Source organism: Dipteris shenzhenensis, chromosome 16 (assembly GCF_047967505.1).
Source record: "Dipteris shenzhenensis isolate YYH24624 ecotype China chromosome 16, Dip_SZ_1.0, whole genome shotgun sequence".
Taxonomy (NCBI): domain Eukaryota; kingdom Viridiplantae; phylum Streptophyta; class Polypodiopsida; order Gleicheniales; family Dipteridaceae; genus Dipteris; species Dipteris shenzhenensis.
The window spans coordinates 32,053,638-32,074,644 of record NC_141611.1 but is presented as its reverse complement, the minus strand read 5'-3'; the positions used below and the strand labels follow the sequence as shown (position 1 = coordinate 32,074,644).

Sequence of the window (21,007 nt, the reverse complement as noted above, 5' to 3'; positions counted from 1 at the left end):
GATGAGGTTGTTCATTAAGGCAAACAAGAATGCCATAACAAATGTCAACAATTGGAGAGCTTGCACATCACCTTCAGCTTCTTCCAATTCTTGTAGTCACCATGCTATTTCTTCAAGGGGTGTGCAGTTTGGCATCCTTCTTTTGAGCAATGTCCTTGCCACGATGCGTGCGGGTGTACACAGTCGATGCGCGCAGGAGCTCAAAGGAAGCACAGATGTTACAGTTCTACAGATGCGACCGGTACGAGTAGAAGATTCGCCAGCCAGAATACACGTGGGAACCATGAGTAAAAAGCAGGCAGATTGGAAGTGTAGAAGCAAGGAGGTTTTGTAGCCGTAGAGACAGGGAAGGCACACAGTTTGGAGATGCAAAAAGTAGAGAACTGCGCACGGAAGAGACCGCAGAGCCGCACCTAGTCGTAGGAGTAACATATTTTACACCACTAGCCGTGGAGATTTCGATCCCAGCAGCCACACCATTTTTGTTAGTCAGAAAAGAAATCAGGACAAGAGGCTAGACACTAAGCATGGCGACGCTCAAGGGCCATAGAGGAAAGGAGAACGTGAGGGCAAAACGTTATCATGGGAGAGAAAATGGGATTAGAAGGGGAGGGAATGAAGAGGGAGACTATGGCACAAGGGGAAAGGGAGAGGGGGGAAGAGAAGCATGTACATGATGGGAGGAGGAATGTAAAGATAGAGACATCAAGGGAAGAGGGCCATGCTTTATTTGAAAGGAAGGGAAGGGGGAAATCAAAGTACTAGCTAGGTGGCTTTTTACAAGAATGAGCGTTTCTCATCAAGGAATAGCCCCCTCCTTTTATAACCAAGAGAGGGGGTCTCTCCCAATAAATGCATCCTCCCACATGCATGATGTGTGTGGAAAAGTCTCCCATGTAGGCTAGGCGGTTACGTGCTCTCAATTGTGTGCAATAACCCTTTGCCTCATTTTTCCACATAAATCAAGCCCCATATCTCAAGTCTATGATACTCCCTTGGTCTCTCCCCAATTTTATAATATGTTCAAACCTCTAGGAGGACAAGTGGAGGGTTGGCACAAGGAATCTTGCCACCTCATCCTACTTTCCCCATTATTTAACTTGCATCCTTGGATCTTCTATACCTCCCCCACATGGGCCTATCCTATATGGAGGGAATAACCCAATATAATATCCATCTCCACCTATTCTATATTACTGCTCCCATGGACTTTGGGCCATATCTCACTAAATGCAGCCTAGGTGGAGGGGTGGCACATGGAGGAGCCATGCCACCTTACATTTTATAATATTACTACCATGGATTATGTACATCACACCTTATGGGTCCTCTTACGTGGAAGGGTGGCACATGGTCATGCCCTGCCACCTTAACCCTGGGCCCTATGCACACCATATTTTATTATACTATTGCCACACATACAAATGCACACTCATATTTATGCCTTTTTACTTTGGTCAAATTTATCCATAACTCTGTGTGTGTGTGTGTCCCACCGATCGCATGCCTACAAGTCTGACACACAATCCAAGTGTGGGCAATAGTGTGTCCATCATAGTGGATTAGGTTGGACTAGTTGCCCAATATACATTATACTATGCTAAAATGAAATTCTAATTAAACATGGTAGAGTGAATATAAGTAGATATTGGAATTAAAGTTAAGTATTGAATCTCTCTCTGACCAATGGGTGGAGGATAGCAATGTTCTGTGATCCTTAAAAAAACCTTTGACCAGTCTGTCGAGGATATCACTAGAAAGTATCAAGTGAAAGTCCTTATTTCTCATGATAAATTTTGAGCATGCAAACAAATTATCTACGGCAATTAGAGACTTCTCTCTTTTGAAGATCAAGAAGAACTATAATATATGTTTCCATCACTCGAGCTAGGGATAATGATACTTACACATCTACTAGCTAAAGTGAATGTGGATACTCTTGTTATTCATATATACCAAGCGGAATGATAGCATCTAAAACTTCATGTTGGGGGATAAGATATGAAGGCTTGGCTACTACAATAGTAATCCTCAGAGTTGCTAACACTCTTTCTTCAATCCAAAAGACCATGACAAAGCTTTTACATTGCAAATATGATGGAGATGGGCATCAACTCACCTGGCATCATCACAATACGACAAAAGTTATAACATTTTATCCATGTTGTGGAAGCCAAACTTCAATACTAACGCATAGTTGTTATCCATGTGACTCACACTAGATAATAAATAATCAAAATTTGGCACCTATAATTCTCCAAAACACTTGCATTCCATAAGGGGAAGTGTGGGAAACTCCCGAAACTAATAACTTTAATAAAAATCTTAAAAATGGATTTCTCTAGATCCCCCTCTTTCTTATTGATCTTTTCGCTTCCAATGGTTAACTCTAGAACTTTGAAAACAGAAATATTATGCTTCAAGGAAAAATATATATCTACATCATAAATGCGGGATTTTGTTTCTATCCAAGCCATTTTCTTGCTGCCTTATCATTATGTATAGATGAACGAGGTAATATAACAGACTGAAAATTATTTATAATTAGGGTCAAGAACTGCTTAGCCATTTCAAAACTTCCCTTGCAGTAGTTAGGTCATGATCATTAAAGTATCAACCCATTCTATAATTCAAACAATAAATTCCTCTTGCTTTTTCACGATTAAAAATAATCAACCAGTAAGCTAAGAGGCATTTCAATTACTTTGAAACATTATTAACCTTGCATGGTCATTATCTTCAAATTTAGAATTTATTGTCTACATGTTTTCTTCAAGTATAAGGAGTTTCCCTTCGCAAAATTCTGGATTTTGTTTTTTTAAAAAGGCATCAAAATCTATAGAAAGCATCTAATATACTTTTTGCCATGCAGAGCACCTTTAAATCATAAATAAGATGGGTCAAGAAGTACTTTACCAATGACCTGCTTTAAAAGACCAAATATATTACTATGTGGACAAAACTACATATTGCAGCACTTACGAAAGATGTGATGAGATAGACACTTCTTCATGTAATCTCAGCATGTTGCTAGGCTTATCTTTTTCCCATGTAAAATTCAAATGTGTACGTTGTCTCAAGAAATAATAATTATCAATATTACCCCAACCATGTCGTAAATAAAGGGAGGGGCCTTTCTCCAAAAGCTCAAGTTTTTGAACCATAAATCAACAACACTAGCAATGCCAATCACGTCATAAATAAATAGATAATCCTAAAAAGGATTATTTTTCTGCACTATCAATCTTGAAGCCTCTCTCTTGCATGTCTTAACATATCTATAAAAACCATATGAAAAACGCACACTCCATACGATTGCTACATTTTCTATCTAGCATTCCAGATCTATACTTCTTCAGGTGATATAAGATTAATTCCATTCATAAACTCATGCCCATCATACACTTGACCAGTGATCAACAAATATTTATATTAAATCTTTATCTATTTCTAATTATAATTTATAATTTCAACAATTGGGTCATCATATCCAAGATTTCTTATCTCTGTTAGATGTAGAACAAATTCCTATCTTTTTTTAAGAGTTCTCCAATATTATCTTAATTTAAACCCATGATAAGTAAATGAAGTTCAAAATGATGTATATCATAATGTTGCCTTGTTCTCGTAACTACAACTTAGATGCAGATAAATAGGAAATGGTGAAAGAAATCCTAGAATAGTATAACTGGCCTGATTTGTTCTACTAGCTTCAAACAACAAGGAAACCTAGACCCGGAGCTAGTTTCCTATTGGGAAATACCTAATACAACATTCTTTGCGAAAGGCTATAGCGTTGGGACAAGATATTTGCATAATGGGAATGCATGCTTGAGATCACATACACGACTGGCTAATAAAGGTAGAATGAGCAAATCAACAACTCATGAGACGTGCCAATTTTCTACCCTTGGATCAGCATAGCCCCATTTAAATCGTGTGAATCGCATCACCTTTAAGTCATTAGATCCTCCTTATCGCAAGCTACGCCAATTTTCTACCCTTGGATGAACATAGCCCCATTTAAATTGCATGAATCGTGCCGCTTTTAAGCCGTTAGATCCTCCTTATCCAAGGAGGATCCAATAGCGTTGCACTCGCCAAAGGATCCAACCACCCACCAACAAAACACGCATTGCACGATCACCCCAAACACCGCCAAATATACGAATCCAACGTTGACGCGTGTCCTCCGTCTTCCCCGTCCATTGACGGTCAAAAATCGGCCCCAATCGCGATTGAAAATCGAGGCAACTGGCTACCGACCTCGGGCGAGTGGTCGGTGGCTTCAGTTCCTCCCAGAATTGACTCCCAGGGTCAATCCCTATACCAAGAATCTAGGCTCAAGCTGTTCTAGGCTTCTCTGGCCAAGCAACTTCTAGAAGATTCCTATGTGTAGAGGGCAAGCAGTGAACTTTTCTGATAAAAGGGATCCCCAAATGTTCATGTACTGGGCTGTCTCTCTTTCCAATAAAGTCTCTGTAGAATATGCTTTTACCATGAGGAAAGGAATGTGGACAAATATAGCATAACGTTGAGGGGCCTAAATACTTCAAACTTTATACATCATTCTGAACGCAAACCTTCTAGCCATGAGGACCCAATCCATTGGTGTAGCACCATGTAACTACAGTGAAAAAGGTCCTACTGTTGGTTTTTCCCAGCAACAATAAACTCCTTGCTCTCCCTTAGCTAGACTTGCAACAAGCAAGAAGATAAAGGTAGGAGGAAGTAGACTAAGCAATTGAAGTGGCTGTAGCACACTTGTTTGTCGCCCCTAGCACTAGCCTCGAGCTCCCTATAGGACACTAACTCCTTTGATGCACCTCGATCTTTGTTTCAAGTCCCTCATAGTCCATGTGAGATCCTTAAGCTCAATTCTTCAACTTCCTCGAACTACGTGAAGAATTCTTCTTAATGTGAGGGACAGTTGAACCTTTTTCTTTCCCCTTACTATTCCAAAAGTCCTCATATCGACATGTTATCTCTTCCAATGGACGGGCAATAAATTAGGTGGTTATTGGCTCCTTCCATCTCAAACTCCTACCACTTTCTAGAAAACAATTTTTACAAACAATTTCAACAGATGACGCTACTTACATTGAGAGCTTTTGATATGAAGGTGGCTCCTAGCTTCCTTTATTAGCCCAAAGGGTAAGGCCATATGATATAACCACATGGATCGTTAATCCTTCACAAGTATAAAAGATATGTTATGCAATAGAAAACTCCAACACATGCATAAGTCTAATCAACCACTTGTGTAATGATTTCAATTGGTTAACCTATAGAAGACCATAACCTATCTATATGTACTTTACTAAAATTAGACTACACTATTCAACTTATTTTAATAGCACTCCCTCCTTCGAGGGTGTGCTAATGTAGAGGATTAAGACTCCTTTTGTGCATTTCCACTTGTAATTTTTAAATAAATATATTAATTTGTTTCAAATAGCCAATAAATATATGGAGATTGTAAAAATCACTTTTTGATAGCCCCCAAAAATCATAAAAGCACTTTGCTTTACGAGCTAGAGCCCATGCGCACTTGTGCACTCTTGTTAAATAAACTTCATAATGCAATAATTATTAAGGGAGCATTGGATATTGAGAATGGTGAGATGATTCATATATTATTAAAAGATAAACAAGGTGAAAATTTCACTAGGTGTGCCAAAGGAAATTTCGCTAAGCGTGCCAAAGGAGATGTGACAACCTCACCCTTAGATTATGACAACCCTTAAAGCCCCTCTCAAGTTACCCTTGTATCATAGCATTCATTTAAGACTCTTGCACAGTTCACATAATAAAAGAACCCAAATCAAACAAGATGGCTTTGCCTTTGGCATGCGAAAAAAGAGTGCAATACATAATTGAAATGTGGAAGGTTCAAGATTGTAAATGTAGGGACTGGGAATTCACATCAACACTGGCAAAGCATATTGAATCATTGCAAAAGTTTCCTGATTGTCTTGTGAGCCCCTTTGCCACTGTACAATGTCTTTCATTTATCATGTTATCCTAGGCTTGTTCATTTCCGCTAATTTTTCCACTCAGCAAAGAGTGTTTCTTATGACAAAGTAATTGATTCTTTAATCTTCAATCTCATTGTGAGGAGATTTCAAATGTGTTACCTTCAAATAATTACCTGACTGACTTATATATGGTTGACCTTCCATTTAAACTAGCTAGCCCATCCCACAGTAAAGTTCTGGATGTTCCTTTCATTTCTGCTCTTTTTCGAATCTCTACCTTGAGTATCATTCATACTACTGACTACTAGTAGTAGAAAATGTCACCAATGTCCTTTCTGCCCAATCAGCGGCTCTCCAAAGAAAACACTGAGAAGCTAATACTCAACATATCACTACAAGCAGTGTAGAAGGATTTGAGTTTCAGTCATTTCCTTCAGTGAAGAAGACTTACAGCATAAATGGGGCAAAAAATACCCTTACAGACATTAAAATTAAATATTTACATTTAAACAGCACTCCTCTGCAAGTCATTTGTAACAGATCGTGAACTCTGTTTTCCTTACAAAAGGCTATCCAACTAAACACATTTCTTTGGTGCCTGCACAGAGACAAATCATAAACGGCATCTGCAACTCTGCTATTGGCTGAAAAGACTCTCCACAATTCAAAGATGACATATGGAGGACCATAGATTTCACAATTTGTGCATGATGACTTTCAAAAACCAAACTATTCGCTTTCTTCCTCAGAGCTTTCATAAGCCAATCCCAACAAACTACTTCCACTGCTTGATCGAATTGAAGAACTCACATCCCCTGACCCATCTAATATTTCATTCTTGTTCCCAATTCTGAAATTGTCATCGGAAGCAGGATTGTGGCTCCTTGTGCCCCGTAAATCATTGTTTGACCCTTCCATGCATTGGCGCTTCGGCTTGATCTCCAATATGTTCTTCAGCAAAACTTGTTGTCTAAAACCCAAGCATTGATGTCAGTGTATAAGTCTCACACACATGGTAACACATGCTTGCAGAATGCACGAAGGAACCACTTATCAGCACAACATCACCTTATCCCACTGCGAGGCTTTGGTTCCACTTTAAGGGCTGGCAGAGCAGACGAAGCCGAGGCATCTGCTAAAGTTGCTGCTCTGTAAAGAGACAGGTCAAGGAGGATGTGATATACTTCAACAACCAGAAAAAGGCAGCTGTACCACTATTGGTCTTGCTAGGCTACTTGGATTTCCGTAGATCAAAGAGGGCCCAATGCGACATGTGCCCAAATTATGACATATATGACACCAAACAAGTCGTGTGACAAAAATGTTATTTGATATGACAGCAATAAAGAACTATGACCACAGGTATCAGCACCTCTTAACCATTGCCTCCACACCAAAAAAAGAAAAAAACTTCAGCAAGGCTTTGCCTAGCAAGACCAAAGAACACAATAAAATACACAGATTTCTGGATATTTTGAAGGCTGCAAAGGCTCTTTTCTCTGTGCGACGTCGAAGGCGCTCGGCATCTTCTTCTGCCTCCATTTGCTCTTTCAGGTACAACAAGTCATCACTGTCAAGAGCTGTATGTCCCTCGCACACCAATTCACACCTCATTATAATATCATGGTATGGTAAATCAGGTGATTCATCCTCTTTTTTCCCCTAATCTTAATATGAATACAGCTGAGGGAGATATAACAATACCCCCACGACCATGAAGATAACCACCACGCTCTCCAGCTACGTCCTGCATCTATTGTTGTCAATAAAGCCCAGGTGCCAAGCCATAATCCCTGTCAGGGCAAGTTCTCAGAAACAAGCACTTTCATAAAAAAACACTCCTGACCCACACACACAATACAAATAAATCAGATGCAATAAAATTTGAGGAACAAAAGGGAAGGTGAAACCTTGAAAAGCATTATTTCAAGGTAGCGAGTCTCTCCTTGTCAGGTAGCTGTTCTTGTATTGATTTTCAAAGCATAATATATAAGGTTTTTTTTTTCAAAGGGAGAAAGGGGGGGGGTAGATGAAACAAATGCAGGGGTATTGTGGCAATCTGTTCAAGTTATGGAAAATAGGGAGTTAACACTCTCTTAAGAAGGTGTTGCTAGGGTTCCTGGTGAGCCAAGGGTCGTTGACGGTGGGCTGTTCGAAATATAGGGGACAAAACCAGAGTTAATGTATCAGGGCTATGTGGTGCTGCGTGGAGAGCTTGGAGCAGGCAAGAAAAGCAATGAAGTTCAGTGGACTAGACTTCCACGACTTTAGGAAGAAATTCTATTCGTTATGGGTGCTTTATACTCTATCTGGTGCATCAGGTCCTGTAGTAAAGCAAATGCTCTTACAGGAGGGAGCCTGAAGTATGATTATGCTGTTTATGTGTTGGTCTGTAGGACGTACATGATATGGATTTGGCAGTTCTTTTTTTGTTTGTTTTTTCATTCAGAATTTGGCCAGACATTGTTAAGGTATTTGAGGAGGCGAAGGGCAAAACTTGGCCCTTTCCTCTGCTTGTAAATCTGTGATGTAACATTGCGTCTCTTCACACATGACTGCCTCAGGTAACCCCAGTGCAGATGCTAACAGCCAGTGTGGTGGACTATAAAACCAGATGATTCCTTGATCCATGAGAATATAGAAATTACTTGCACACCAAGCCTTCCAAACCTGGCTGCTGAAGTCTGCCTATCCCATAGACATCATCCTCTGGCAGGGTAGAGGTTGCGCCATGGGAATTGTAAGATGTTAGAAGTGGGTTAGTGTGAACAGCTCACCCAGGGGCACTTTTATCCCCAATTAGGGGTCCCCCCCCCCCTTGGGCCAGTTAGATCTATTATTATGCTTTTGAGGGTACATATATTGGAGTTAGGTTATCTCATAGTGAGTGAGGGCTGTTTTGTGGGTGTGCCCGCCCTGTTCAGGATAGGTTTCCCTGTGGGTAGAGGCCTCTTCCAAGGCAGTAGGGAGGGCTGCATGGCCACCTGGACGGGCCAGTTTAGGGCCAACCCCTGGTCGGTTGACTGACCCTGGGTCAGCCGCCTGGCTGGACCCTGGGTCGACCACTCCACAGGCCTATAAAAGGCCCTGCCTCCTCCATTGCTGGAGCATCTACTGGAGCATTTCTCTCCCCCTCATTCTTGTGTTCTCTCTCTCTCTCTCTCTCTCTCTCTCTCTCTCTGCTCAGGAATTGTGCGCATGAATCCGTGGTACACTGGAAGCTCCCTCCCCCCCCCCCCTCTCTCTCTCTCTCTCTCTTCCCCCCCCGTGCGGTGATCCGTCTGATCCAATTGTTGTTGATCCGCTGATCCCATCACTGATCCGCCATTGATCCATCGCTGATCCTATCATTGATCCATCTGATCCCATCATTGATCCATTGCTTCCCGTCTGATCCTGTTGCTTCTCGTCATTTCCATCTTATATCTGTCGCTGATCCCTCGTCGTTGATCCTCGTCACTCCAGTAGCTCTCCTGTCTGCTCCTCTCTGTCTGCTCCTCTCGTAGCTCCCGTAGCCCTTTCGTCTGCTCCTCACGTACCCCCTCTCGTAGACAGTTTGTCATACTACCGCTTGCACTAATGCACCAGCAAGATTGTAGGTAGGCTCGTGAATTAGGAACCCCTAGTGCAGGTTGCTGGAGTAGAGGGTGATTTTGAAGAGGGTAGGCTGGGCCATTCTTTACTGGCCGTATCTCATGTTACCCCCTAGCTGGGCTGAACTCCCAGCTCAACTAGGGGGTTAGCTCAGCTAGGGGGTAACATGAGATACGGCCAGTAAAGAATGGCCCAGCCTACCCTCTTCAAAATCACCCTCTACTCCAGCAACCTCCAATAGCCAAGCCCAATATGCCACAATTGCAGCCAGAAGGCCTTGCCGTATGCACATATCTATGAACGAGGTGGTTTGACCAACCCATTATTAGGCATCATGAACAGATTTGCTTCTTACAAGATCAAGTGAGCGAACTGAGGATGCAGCTGGCAGATGCCACAACTAGAATTCAAGTTTTGGAAGGACCTAGTAAGAAGGAAGTCATTGACGAGATTGTAAAGTCATGCAATGCTTCCCCCCCTACCCCCCAACTAGTCTCTGCAGTCAAGAATCCAGTTCAAACTGAACCCATACAGCCAAGCAAGCAGTGATGATGCAAAGGTCAACAAAGCTGATATTTAGGAAGAAATTAAAGAACATGCAGCTAGAAAGAATCGGGGGGCTTCCTGTCACAGGGGCGTGAAATTCTAAGTACTTTAATGTACTACAAGACCGTGACAACTTTGGTTTAAAAAGTCCAAGCATGGGCTTAATAATGTGTAATTAAACGCGGCTTGGTGCCTAGCACATAAGCGTAATTAATCCCTAGGCCCAAAGGCATTCCAAGGAATTAAAAGAGTGGTTGTTGGGAAATGATGATGTGGCATTTTTAATGGGCCCCCTAGAAGGCCATGTACCTTCAGTGGCCCCCCTAGAGTTCCAGGTGGCTCTAGTGCCTTCTACATGCTCCTTTGCCATTCCTGGACCTTCCTGGGCCTTCTAAACTTCACATCTTCCTCACTCGTTTGGATTCCTCGACTTCCGTTTGGCCCGATGGCTTCCGCTCTGCCTCCCCTTCATAGTGATATGCTTTTCCCTCCGTGCGTTTGGTAGAACGGGCAGAGTTGAGCACTTCTTTTGCTGGTCGAATTTGCAAAAGTGGCTTTTTTTTTACCTTTTTGCTTCTACCGCCTCCTAGGCCTCTCCTCTTGCAAAGCTACAGGAGGACTTTTCAGCGATGAAACTTCTCCAAAACCTTCTCAATGCATTCCTCTCTAAAGCATGCTTCTTTTGAGCCCAAGAACTCCCATTTCTTCGCGACAGAAGTGCTTCTTTTCGCATTTTTCAGTGGAATACTTGCTGGTCGGCTCTTGTAAATGCTCTTTCTTCATGCCTAAAAAGAAATACCGAAAGGGGTCCAATCGGGTGCACTTGTCTATGTTTGTTGAGCAGGAGCATTCTAGCCTCCATCCCTTTATCAGTGGTTTTGTTTGTGAACAAATGGGTAAATGCCAAATGGTGATCATGCAATGGTTAATGGTTGTGATATATGCTTTGTGAGCTGCAAATAAGTGCTGAAGTGATTAAAGGTTTAGTTCCACTGCCCTCTGAGTGATTAGAGGCCGGCTTCATTGGCTTCATTGCTGAGATACCACACACTCTTTCTTAAGAGGTGGGCCATGGTAGTTTGGTGGAAGGATATCTTTGCTGCACTTTTTGACAGCTGAATATTACAACCATAAACATGAGTACCCATGAGCAAGAGAGCTCCACAATTCCTCAAACGAAAGCCTTAATGATCCACCTAGTGTACAACTGTAGGGAGCACAACAAATGCCTTTTGAGCAGGCCACACATGAAGCTACAACTGAGCTCAACGGTGATACTAGTTCTAGCAGTGAGTCAGATGATGCTACTATGTTGAATGCATAGCTTGCAAGTGCAGTGACTGCTTTGACTCAGCTGGCTCAAAATTTGGCTGAGATTGTGCAAACAAATGCCAAGAAGAAGAGAAATCAAGAAAGCACAAGCACAGAAAGAGTGAGTACACACATGCATCAGCTTCTCATGGCAGACCGCACACTCATGCATCAGTTTCCCATGAGGGACAGCCATAAAAAATGACTCAGAAAGTGACTTCCAAGAGCGAGGAATCACCCAAAAGAGCGCTTGAGAAAGAGGTACAAAAAGTACAGCCAGTGCAACAGTATGAGCAACCAGCACAAGGCCTTGGTTTGGGTACTTCTACTCCTCAAAATAATAATGTGCAGTCCATAAATGTGGCTCAACCACCTCAGCCATATTTGAGGCAGCAACCTGAATATTTTGGTATAGATTCTATCTTTGATGCTATGTTGATTTCACCGCCAATTGGGCATAGAAAGCAAGCCATGTATGACAATGTGGGAATGTAGCCAGGCATGCACGCCACAACATATGCTCCCATGCCTAATGTTCAGCCAAGCATGGCTCTCCCTAGTGAAGGGAATGCTGCAAATATACAGCCATCTTTGGGACAGCCAATATCAAATGTATATAAAGAATTTAAGGATGGTGTTTCTCATGTTAAGTTTGATACATATAATGGAGTACAGGACAGGTACAAAGCCCTCACATTCCTTCAACAGTTTGATGCTGCATTTCTTGGGGGTTTGTTTACAGAAGCATCCAAGATGAGGAAGGTCGCCACATTTTTGAAAGGCAATGCACTTAAGTGGTACACCAACATTATGCTTCATGGAGATGCACTTGCTACTTGGCTGGAATCTAAGCAAGTGTTCTCTTCTACTTGGCTTACTCCAACTTTTGAAGTTGAAATACTTTCACACTGGCATGACTTGTCATACAAACTTTGCAAGAATCTTGATGATTACACCAAGAGGTTTTGGGACGTTTTGCTCCATTGAGCTCTTACAGGCATGTTTCTTTGAAAGAGCAAATAGAGAGGTACTGTTGTGGATTGCCTAGTGAGCTACGTGATTATTGCATCAAAACCAAGGTGGGTTCTATGACTCAATTAATTGAGAATGCAAGGACAGCATATGCATGGATGCAGGAGAAGAATTTGGGCTTTATGGACAGCAAGAAAGAAGACAACAAACGGGCTGCCAAACACCAGGATAAGGACATTAAATCTGAAAATAAAAAGTATGGCAAATGATCGTTTCAAAAGGGAGGAAAAGCCCAATTCAAAGCTGGTCAAAGGCGTGGACAGCCTAATAAACAGCCCCGTACCAAGTTATCTGATGAAGAGAAAAAGTCACTCATGGAGCAAAACAAATGTTTTATATGCAAAAGAGAGGGACACCGCTCTTATGATTGCCCATCCAAGAAAAGAGACAGGTTAGATGATGATAAGAATGGTGATAAACAAGCTGATCGGAAGGGCAAAAGGCCTAAACCTTTCGCAAGACTTCTTCCAGATGTGATTGGGAGTTTACCACATGATGAAGAGGAAACGAAAAAGACTGAGATGTGCAGAGCATGGGGAAAAATCAGAAATCAGAATTATTTGTTTTTCTTTGATTCTGGGGCAAAGGCGAATTTCGTAACTCCTGATATGGCAGGAAGGCTTGGCATCAAGCCTAAGGAAATGGGGCCATCCGGCATGTGTGATATGGCCAACCCTGAACTCAACACACCTGTCACTCCTATCATTGGCAAGTTGAGGATGCATATCCAGGGATATCAAGATGCAGAGGACTTCTACATTATGCCTTTGTCAGAGTGTGATGCTTTGCTTGGGATGCCTTGGATGTACAGGGTGGGGGCTGATGTGCAGATGAGAAACAAGAAGATTTCTTTAACTCATAGAGGCAAAATTCATGTACTTGATGTAAAGTTGAAAGGGGAGTCCATCCCTGTAGTTTCAGCTTCTTGTATTTCCAATGTAATAAAGCGTCATATTTCAGCGTACTTGATTTTTGTCAAAGAGGACAGCCAACCAATTCGGAAAGGCTCTACTCTTTCGGTTTTAGACAGAGAAAGGGCTGCTTTTATTTCAGATTTTCAGGATTGTTTCTCAGATGCACTTCCTCAAGAATTACCTCCCAAGAGGCCCGAGGATCATCAAATTGATATAATTCCAGGAAGCTCACCGCCTAATATACCTCCATATCGTGTCAGTAAGGCACAACAGGAAGAGATAATGTCACAAGTGAAGGAACTCTTGGAAAAGGAATTGAGACAACCAAGTAATTCTCCTTACTGTTCCCCTGTGTTGCTTGTGCAAAAGAAGGATGGCAGTTGGAGAATGTGTATTGATTATACGGCTTTGAATAAAGTCACAATTAAGAACCGTTTTCCAATTCCACGCATTGATGATATATTGGATCGGTTGGAAGGTTCCTCAATGTTCAGTTGTATTGACCTTAAAAGTGGATACCATCAGATAAGGATACGGCCTGAAGATGTCTACAAGACTGCCTTCCGCACTTCATTTGGCTTATATGAGTTCCTTGCGATGCCTTTTGGTTTGACTAATGCACCTGCCACTTTTAATAGAATGATGGACATAATTTTTAGAGCACACAGAAAGTTTGTGGGCACTTTCTTCGATGACATCATTGTGTTCTCTAAAAATGAGCAGGAGCACAGGAAACACCTCACTATTGTGTTTCAAGAGTTGAAAAGACACAAGCTATTAATAAACACCAAGAAAAGTGAGTTCTTTATGCATGAGATTCATTTTCTCGGTCATATAGTGTCAAAGGATGGAGTCAAGATGGATCCTGCAAAAGTTACTTTAATGTACTACAAGACCGTGACAACTTTGGTTTTAAAAGTCCAAGCATGGGCTTAATAATATGTAATTAAACGCGGCTTGGTGCCTAGCACATAAGCGTAATTAATCCCTAGGCCCAAAGGCATTCCAAGGATTTAAAAGAGTGGTTGTTGGAAAATGATGATGTGGCATTTTTACTGGGCCCCCTAGAGGGCCATGTACCTTCAGTGGCCTCCCTAGAGTTCCAGGTGGCTCTAGTGCCTTCTACATGCTCCTTTGCCATTCCTGGACCTTCCTGGGCCTTCTAAACTTCACATGTGTGGTTTTCTCTCTCATCTTCTCCCTTTGTTGAGATTTTGGACTGGTTTTTCAGGCTCCTTCAGCTGAATTCCGTTTTTCTTCATAACTCCTCACCCGTTTGGATTCCTCGACTCCCGTTCGGATTCCTCGACTTCCGTTTGGCCCGATGGCTTCCCCTCTGCCTCCCCTTCGTAGTGATATGCTTTTCCCTCCGTGCGTTTGGCAGAACGAGCAGAGCTGAGCACTTCTTTTGCTGGTCGAATTTGCAAAAGTGGCTTTTTCTGGACCTTTTTGCTTGTACCGCCTCTTGGGCCTCTCCTCTTGCAAAGCTACAGCTTTCTGTTGAATTTCGAGTGGTCCCACGCACTGGTTGACTGGTTTTTCTTAGTTTTGGAGGACTTTCCGGCAATGAAACTTCTCCAAAACCTTCTCAATGCATTCCTCTCTGAAGCATGCTTCTTTTGAGCCCAAGAACTCCCATTTCTTCGCGACAGAAGTGCTTCTTTTTGCATTTTTCAGTGGAATTCTTGCTGGTCGGCTCTTGTAAATACTCTTTCTTCATGCTTTTGCACTCCTCTTTGGCTGAGAATGCAATTGGGCATTGGCTACTATGTCCTCTTGGCAATTGAGGACTTGGTTCGAGTTTTCAGGGCTTGGTGAGTTGTGATTTTGCTGCTCCAATTTCTTTTTGCCATAAGCTATTGGTTGGCCTCGTGTGCCGCCTCTTTCTTGGCTCACAGGTGCCCAAGCAATGCTACATGAGTCATTCTTTGGTTGGGTACTTTGCTGATTTTATTTTGGAGCTTTGAAAAGCTTTGTGAATGCCATCTTGAAACCACTCAAACACAGTGCAGCTGGGGTGCAGAGTGATTGCATCTGGACAGCCAATGGAATTGCACTCGGAAAAGAGAATGCCTTTGGATTGAGCCTATGGGTTAAGTGCACTTATGTGATGGTGTTCTATGCTTGAAAGCCTTGCGAAGGCTTAGTGAATTGGGGCTGCGTGCTCAGTTGCAGGGAAGGTATCCCAGATGCAACTTGTAATCATTTCACTGTGAAATATAAAGAAATACCGAAAAGGGCGCCAGGGTGTTTGGGGCCAATCGGGTGCACTTGTCTATGTTTGTTGAGCAGGGGCATTCTAGCCTCCATCCCTTTTTCAGTGGTTTTGTTTGTGAACAAATGGGTAAATGCCAAATGGTGATCATGCAATGGTTAATGGTTGTGATATATGCTTTGTGAGCTGTAAATAAGTGCTGAAGTGATTAAAGGTTTAGTTCCACTGCCCTCTGAGTGATTAGAGGCCGGTTTCACTTCCACATGGATGGTATAAAGAAGAGGAACCATTCAGTGATACCTTTGCACATGTCAAAGAAGCCATGCCTACTATTGATTGGATAGCAGACGCAGACGATATTCTGACAATCCTGGTGATGATGGTGAGGCTCGAGTAGTCCAGATCGGTCGGCGTAATGGTCATGCTGTCATTACATTCAACTCACAAGACATACGTATAAAAAGTACTATGACAATCTCACAATCTGAAAGAGACTACGATATGAATAGCCAAAGAACTCACAAGAGCTCAACTGAACGATAAGGCAAAAGAATTAGCAAAGGTTCGGGCTGCAAGGATGGTAAGTGGGCAGTCTATAGTGGAGTAGCAATCATTAGAGAGTTTAAATCAAAACCAAAAAACTCTGAGTCTTATACTGATGTATGGCCAGCTATATATATGTATGTTTTAATGTAGGTACTTTAAATAAAATGAAGCTGCCTTTGCACTCCTTGGGAGCTGCTCTATGCCCTCCCAAAGCTGATGTACTAGTCGTTTTCTCACGTTGTCCCATAGACTTCTTGGTCTCCTGTGGACGTTAATAGACTCTCTCTCTCTCTCTCTCTCTCTCTCTCTCTCTCACACACACACACACACACACACACACACACGCACACACGTGTATGATTCTGCACTGCACCACTCTCACATGGTATTAGACGTAGGGTCAGCCAAGGACCAAGGGAGGGCCCCTTTCAGAAGCAATCTATGAAGGTATTGCTGCATAGATCCGAGGTGCTATGGAGGGCTGGTTTGCTGCATGCAAGGCTGGTTCATGACAAGCTAACACACAGCTTCTTTGAAGCAAGGGTTCCACCATTTCTGCTATCTACTGCTAGTTTAGAGACTAGGAGAGTTGAGAATAGCAAGAACTAGTAGAAAGCATAGAAATAGGGTAGAGGGAGGGTCACCCTTACTTCGAAGAGGGCATGGACGTGCAGCTCCATGGGGCTGCCTAGCATGATTGCTAGAAGCTGCTGTCCTTGCATGTACAGCTCTCAGCTGATGCTTAAGAAGTACAAGCACTCAATGAAAGAGGTGTCCTTGTATTAGTGTTCAATGGAAATGAAGTACAGCTGAAGCCCCTTTTATAATTTTGGGAAGTCATCAGGCTCAGACCCACAATGAAGCCTAGAACCCCTATTAAGAGTAAGAGAATACCAAACCCCCATTTTAAGGCTAATTGGGCCCATTTAAGTGGTTGACTGCTAACCCTAGAGTTTCCTACTGTACAATCCCCTCCTACTTACAAAAATTTTGTCCTCAAAATGAGTTCCAATGATACACAGACTGAAAAGAATAGAGCATAGGTACTCTGGCCTGGCAAAATACTCTCCATTCTTGAAACTCATAGATATTCTGCTGCATATTGTGCTGATTAAAGTGTGGAAACTCAAGAGGCTGCTTAAGTGGCTCAAGTAAGTAGCCAAGTAGCATGTGTGCACCAACTGGCATCGTATTATTTCTCCGCAGGGGAAGGAGAGCAAACTGCCAAAAGAGAATATTGCTGTGCTGAAGCTCTCATACAAGTAGCTCTGCCCATAATTGCCCTGCATTGAATAAATTGGAAGGTTGGATGAAGCAAAGCCATTAAACAGCAACTACCTTATGCAGGCTCTCCTGCCAATGCCTGATGGCATGCACTTGCTGATATCTTCCACACCTTTATAACCCTGTGCAGATTCAGTCACTTGGCACACCTATAAAAGGCCCCGACCCCTCCATTGATGGATGTATCTCTTGGAGCATTTCTCTCCACCTCACTTGGGTGATTTCCTTGCTCTATATACAGTTGCCATTGCCTCATGCTGTGTTGATTCTCTCTCTCTCTCATGTATACTTCTGCACTCCACCACTCCCACAACATAACCCTACCTGTTCCGTACTGCCGTACGACTATGCTTGCGCCGTATTGCCATTGTAACTGCATCAACCTTAGTTATAGTGCAGTTTCAATCTCATGATAGTCACTTATAAGGTTAAAACCCATAAACTCCATCACGCATAGCAAGGACTAGCTACTATGACATCCCCATAGACATCATCAATGCTCAACAGTGGGTGTAGACCGTAGTATAAACATATGCTCTCACACATACAACTCCACACACCCACACATACTTGAGCATCCATTTATACAAAGTCTTCATACTGAGTTTCTATCGGCACTTTGGAGGTGAAGGGCAAACACAAAGGCTAGCACTAAAGGAGAAGGCTAATCAAAGGTAGTCCAAAACCTCTTCATTCAAGCTACAACGCAGCAACTCCACCAGCAGAAGGAGCAGCAGCAGGGCTACCTTTGGGCCTACAGTCAGGAGGAGAAAGAAGTACCTTGTGCTGCAGACTTAGCTTGCAGGAAGCTGCCCACCTAGACTGGTTTCCAGACAGCAAGGTGGAGAGGATCATTCTGGACGGAAAGTCTACTTACGCTCGAGGTGGAGCACACGGACTCTAGTCTAGAGATAGCCAGCAGATAGGAGGACTTTTGTGGTAAGATCAGAGGACCACACCATTGGTGGGACTCTGGATCTGTCTCTCTTGTATTGTGTCCATACTTGTGGACGGAAATATATTATATGGTGGTTTCTCTATCTAGTTTGGTTCATTGTCTATTGATGAGTCTGCACACCTATTGAATGCACATAAGTAAAGAAGTTTGTGATTCCACACCCACACCGCACACTGTGTGAGCTCCTGGGCATTATTTCCGCTGCGTGTACCCTCTGTTGGGTATTTTCTAACAACATTCTCTAAGCATGTCTTGTAGAAAATCTGCTGCAGATTTCACCCTCAGGTTCTTAAATCCAATGGCTATGGATGACACCCATACATGTGCATAAAGGGTTGAGCCTATGGCTTAATGCTTATTGCTGTCTTCAGCGATTTCAATCTATGGTAGACGGTAGACCTCTCTCCCAACAACTGCCTCAGCAACATGGGAGGCTGTGGTAGCTAGAGCTGCCCTAGAGCTCTAGGAGATGGCAATTCCACCACTTTCTTTACCTTGTCATAATCTATACACAGACCATTTGCTGAAATAATATGGCCAAGGTGAAGGAGTTCATTCCTCAAAATTCACATTTGAACTCCTTTGCATACTAGTTCTTTTGTCTTAATATACTCTGGAGAATTCTAAGTTATTGCTTGCGTTCTTCCAATGATCATCAAAACCTACGGAACGCCAAACCTCAAACTTCAGCCGGAACTTTTTCCCCTACAAACCCAATGCTTACTAAGCTTTGAAATTGCAACCAAACAACAAAAACTTTGATATCAGAAAGGAAGAACCAAAGCAGAAAATTAGAAGAAGAAATACGAAGAGAGAGAGAGAGAGAGAGAGTTAAATTAGGTTATATTTCGATCAAAACCCAACCTAACCCAAAAAACTTTTAATTTATAAAAGAAGAGAGAAACACATGAAAACCCAATTGAGAAGATTATTAATGTCTCAGCTTTATGAAGTCACATTCATCCTCAAAAGAAGGCAAGATATTGCTGTCTGAACTTTCTGTTGTACAAATCGACAAGCCCGATCCACTAACCTTAGCTACCATTCTTTTGAAAGCCACGTCTTCATCATCAACCTTGTCTTTGACGCCCTTTGGACCCCATTTCTTGTCTGTAGTAAAAAATCAAGCAGGCACTGCACGTTTTGAGAACTTTCAAGGCCAAAGCAAAGCAAATTCAGATAGAAACGTTAAATATACATCCTCTTTCTCAGAAAAGTAATTCCATGACAGAAACAAAGAAGAAAAACTACCCATAATACCAAAGTCATCATCAAGCAATAGCAAGTAGCACAAGGGATCTATTTTTAGCATTTCAGATATCTAGGACGTAACCCGTCCCCTGTTCTGACTAACGTGTGTTCCAATTCGTCCAGTAACAAGAAGCAAAGATGAAGGCTTCAACGTTGGGAGTGCTGGATGCATGAAGGAGTTGACAACAATAATAAATGTGGTCATCTTTACCTTACCGAAAACCTAGCTGGACACTCTTGAGATCAGAACCAAGCACTTTTTGTCTCCGCTGGAGAAGGTTCCCTACTGGTAGGATGTGATATTGTCAGAGTATACGACTAGAAAACGACAACAATTTTGGGGCAATCTAATCCGGGTCGGCAGACGTTGAATTTGAATTTTGAGCAGAGTAAAAGTAAGCATGAAGTAGATAAGAGGGGAACCTAAAGAATCAACGGCGTAACATCACAAGAGTTGTAACCAACGGAAATACCCTGCAATTCTAGATTAATAAGTCGAAGCGTGGAGATTCAAGGAGTAGGGCAAATCGTAAAATGGAGGAAAAGGAGGGGAGATGGGAGAACCTTTAGGGTCGCTGAGATTTGTGTATTCCCGGACCTCCCTGCCTGCCATGCTGGGGAAAAACAGAAGACACAGATTCTGGGCTGAAGAAGTAATGGCCCTTAGTTCTAGATTTTACACAAGATGAATGAATGTACATTCAACAATAGGCCTTTCCCATTCTACTTCTGGATTTTAAACTCTAGTAGCTTGACCCGTCTACGACCGACTAGAGACCCGCTCCGCTAGGCCTCACAGTTGGGATCGTAGGTTGCCTTTACTTCGAGGATTAAATACAAATGGACTACTCCGTCTTCCCATGTTATTTTATGAAGTAGAAGTGCAAGATCCCAAAATATTTACAAAAGAATCATAAAAAACATAGCAAAATCTCTACAAAACTGGTTTTGGTCATGTCAGAAAACAAAGTGAAAAAAAAGCAAAGATGTGTGGCTCCCTCCCTTTACCTAAACATATTTACAAAGAATAATAAAAAACCTAATGGACTTTTTGCAAAACACAAAAATGGTTTTGGTCGTGCCAGAAGATGCAAATAAAACAATGAAAGAAAAGCAAAGATGTGTGGTCTCCCACCATTTACCCTATGGGTTTGGTCTCCCACCATTTACCCTATGGGGTACCTAATTGCAACCTACAACAATTCCCCAATATACCCTTATAATTTCCTCTATTTCTTGCCCTACTCACCTCCTCCTCCTCCTAATTCTTGTCCTTGTCCAAACTCAACTTCACCTCTCTTACTTCAGTGAAATCACAAAACAACCCTCCCAAGGGGCTCCCAATCACAGGTGTGGAGTCGGGAAATCTAGAAATGGT

The 21,007-nt window shown here is 42.4% G+C and overlaps 1 protein-coding gene across 1 annotated transcript; it reads right to left on the bottom strand.

Moving 5' to 3' along the window:
* Positions 1–6,421: 6,421 nt before the first annotated feature.
* On the bottom strand, positions 6,422–20,396 carry LOC147892846 (uncharacterized). Its single transcript, XM_087387633.1, has 6 exons — positions 20,194–20,396; positions 19,412–19,488; positions 7,683–7,731; positions 7,452–7,558; positions 7,047–7,129; positions 6,422–6,948 (listed from the first exon to the last, which is right to left on the bottom strand). The coding sequence occupies exons 1-6, from the start codon at positions 20,240–20,242 to the stop codon at positions 6,708–6,710; spliced, it is 606 nt and encodes a 201-aa protein (XP_087243759.1). The 5' UTR covers positions 20,243–20,396; the 3' UTR covers positions 6,422–6,707.
* Between the last annotated feature and the right edge of the window lie 611 nt (positions 20,397–21,007).

Bases quoted from the DNA above. Each gene is read 5' to 3' on its own strand.
- LOC147892846 (XM_087387633.1), bottom strand. From the start codon at position 20,242: ATGGCAGGCAGGGAGGTCCGGGAATACACAAATCTCAGCGACCCTAAA. The intron at 7,732-19,411 runs GTTAGTGGATCG...TGACAACAATAG, and splicing joins TCAAAAGAATGGTAGCTAAG to ATGCAGGACGTAGCTGGAGA. The intron at 7,559-7,682 runs GTATTGTTATAT...AGGGACATACAG, and splicing joins TTATCTTCATGGTCGTGGGG to CTCTTGACAGTGATGACTTG.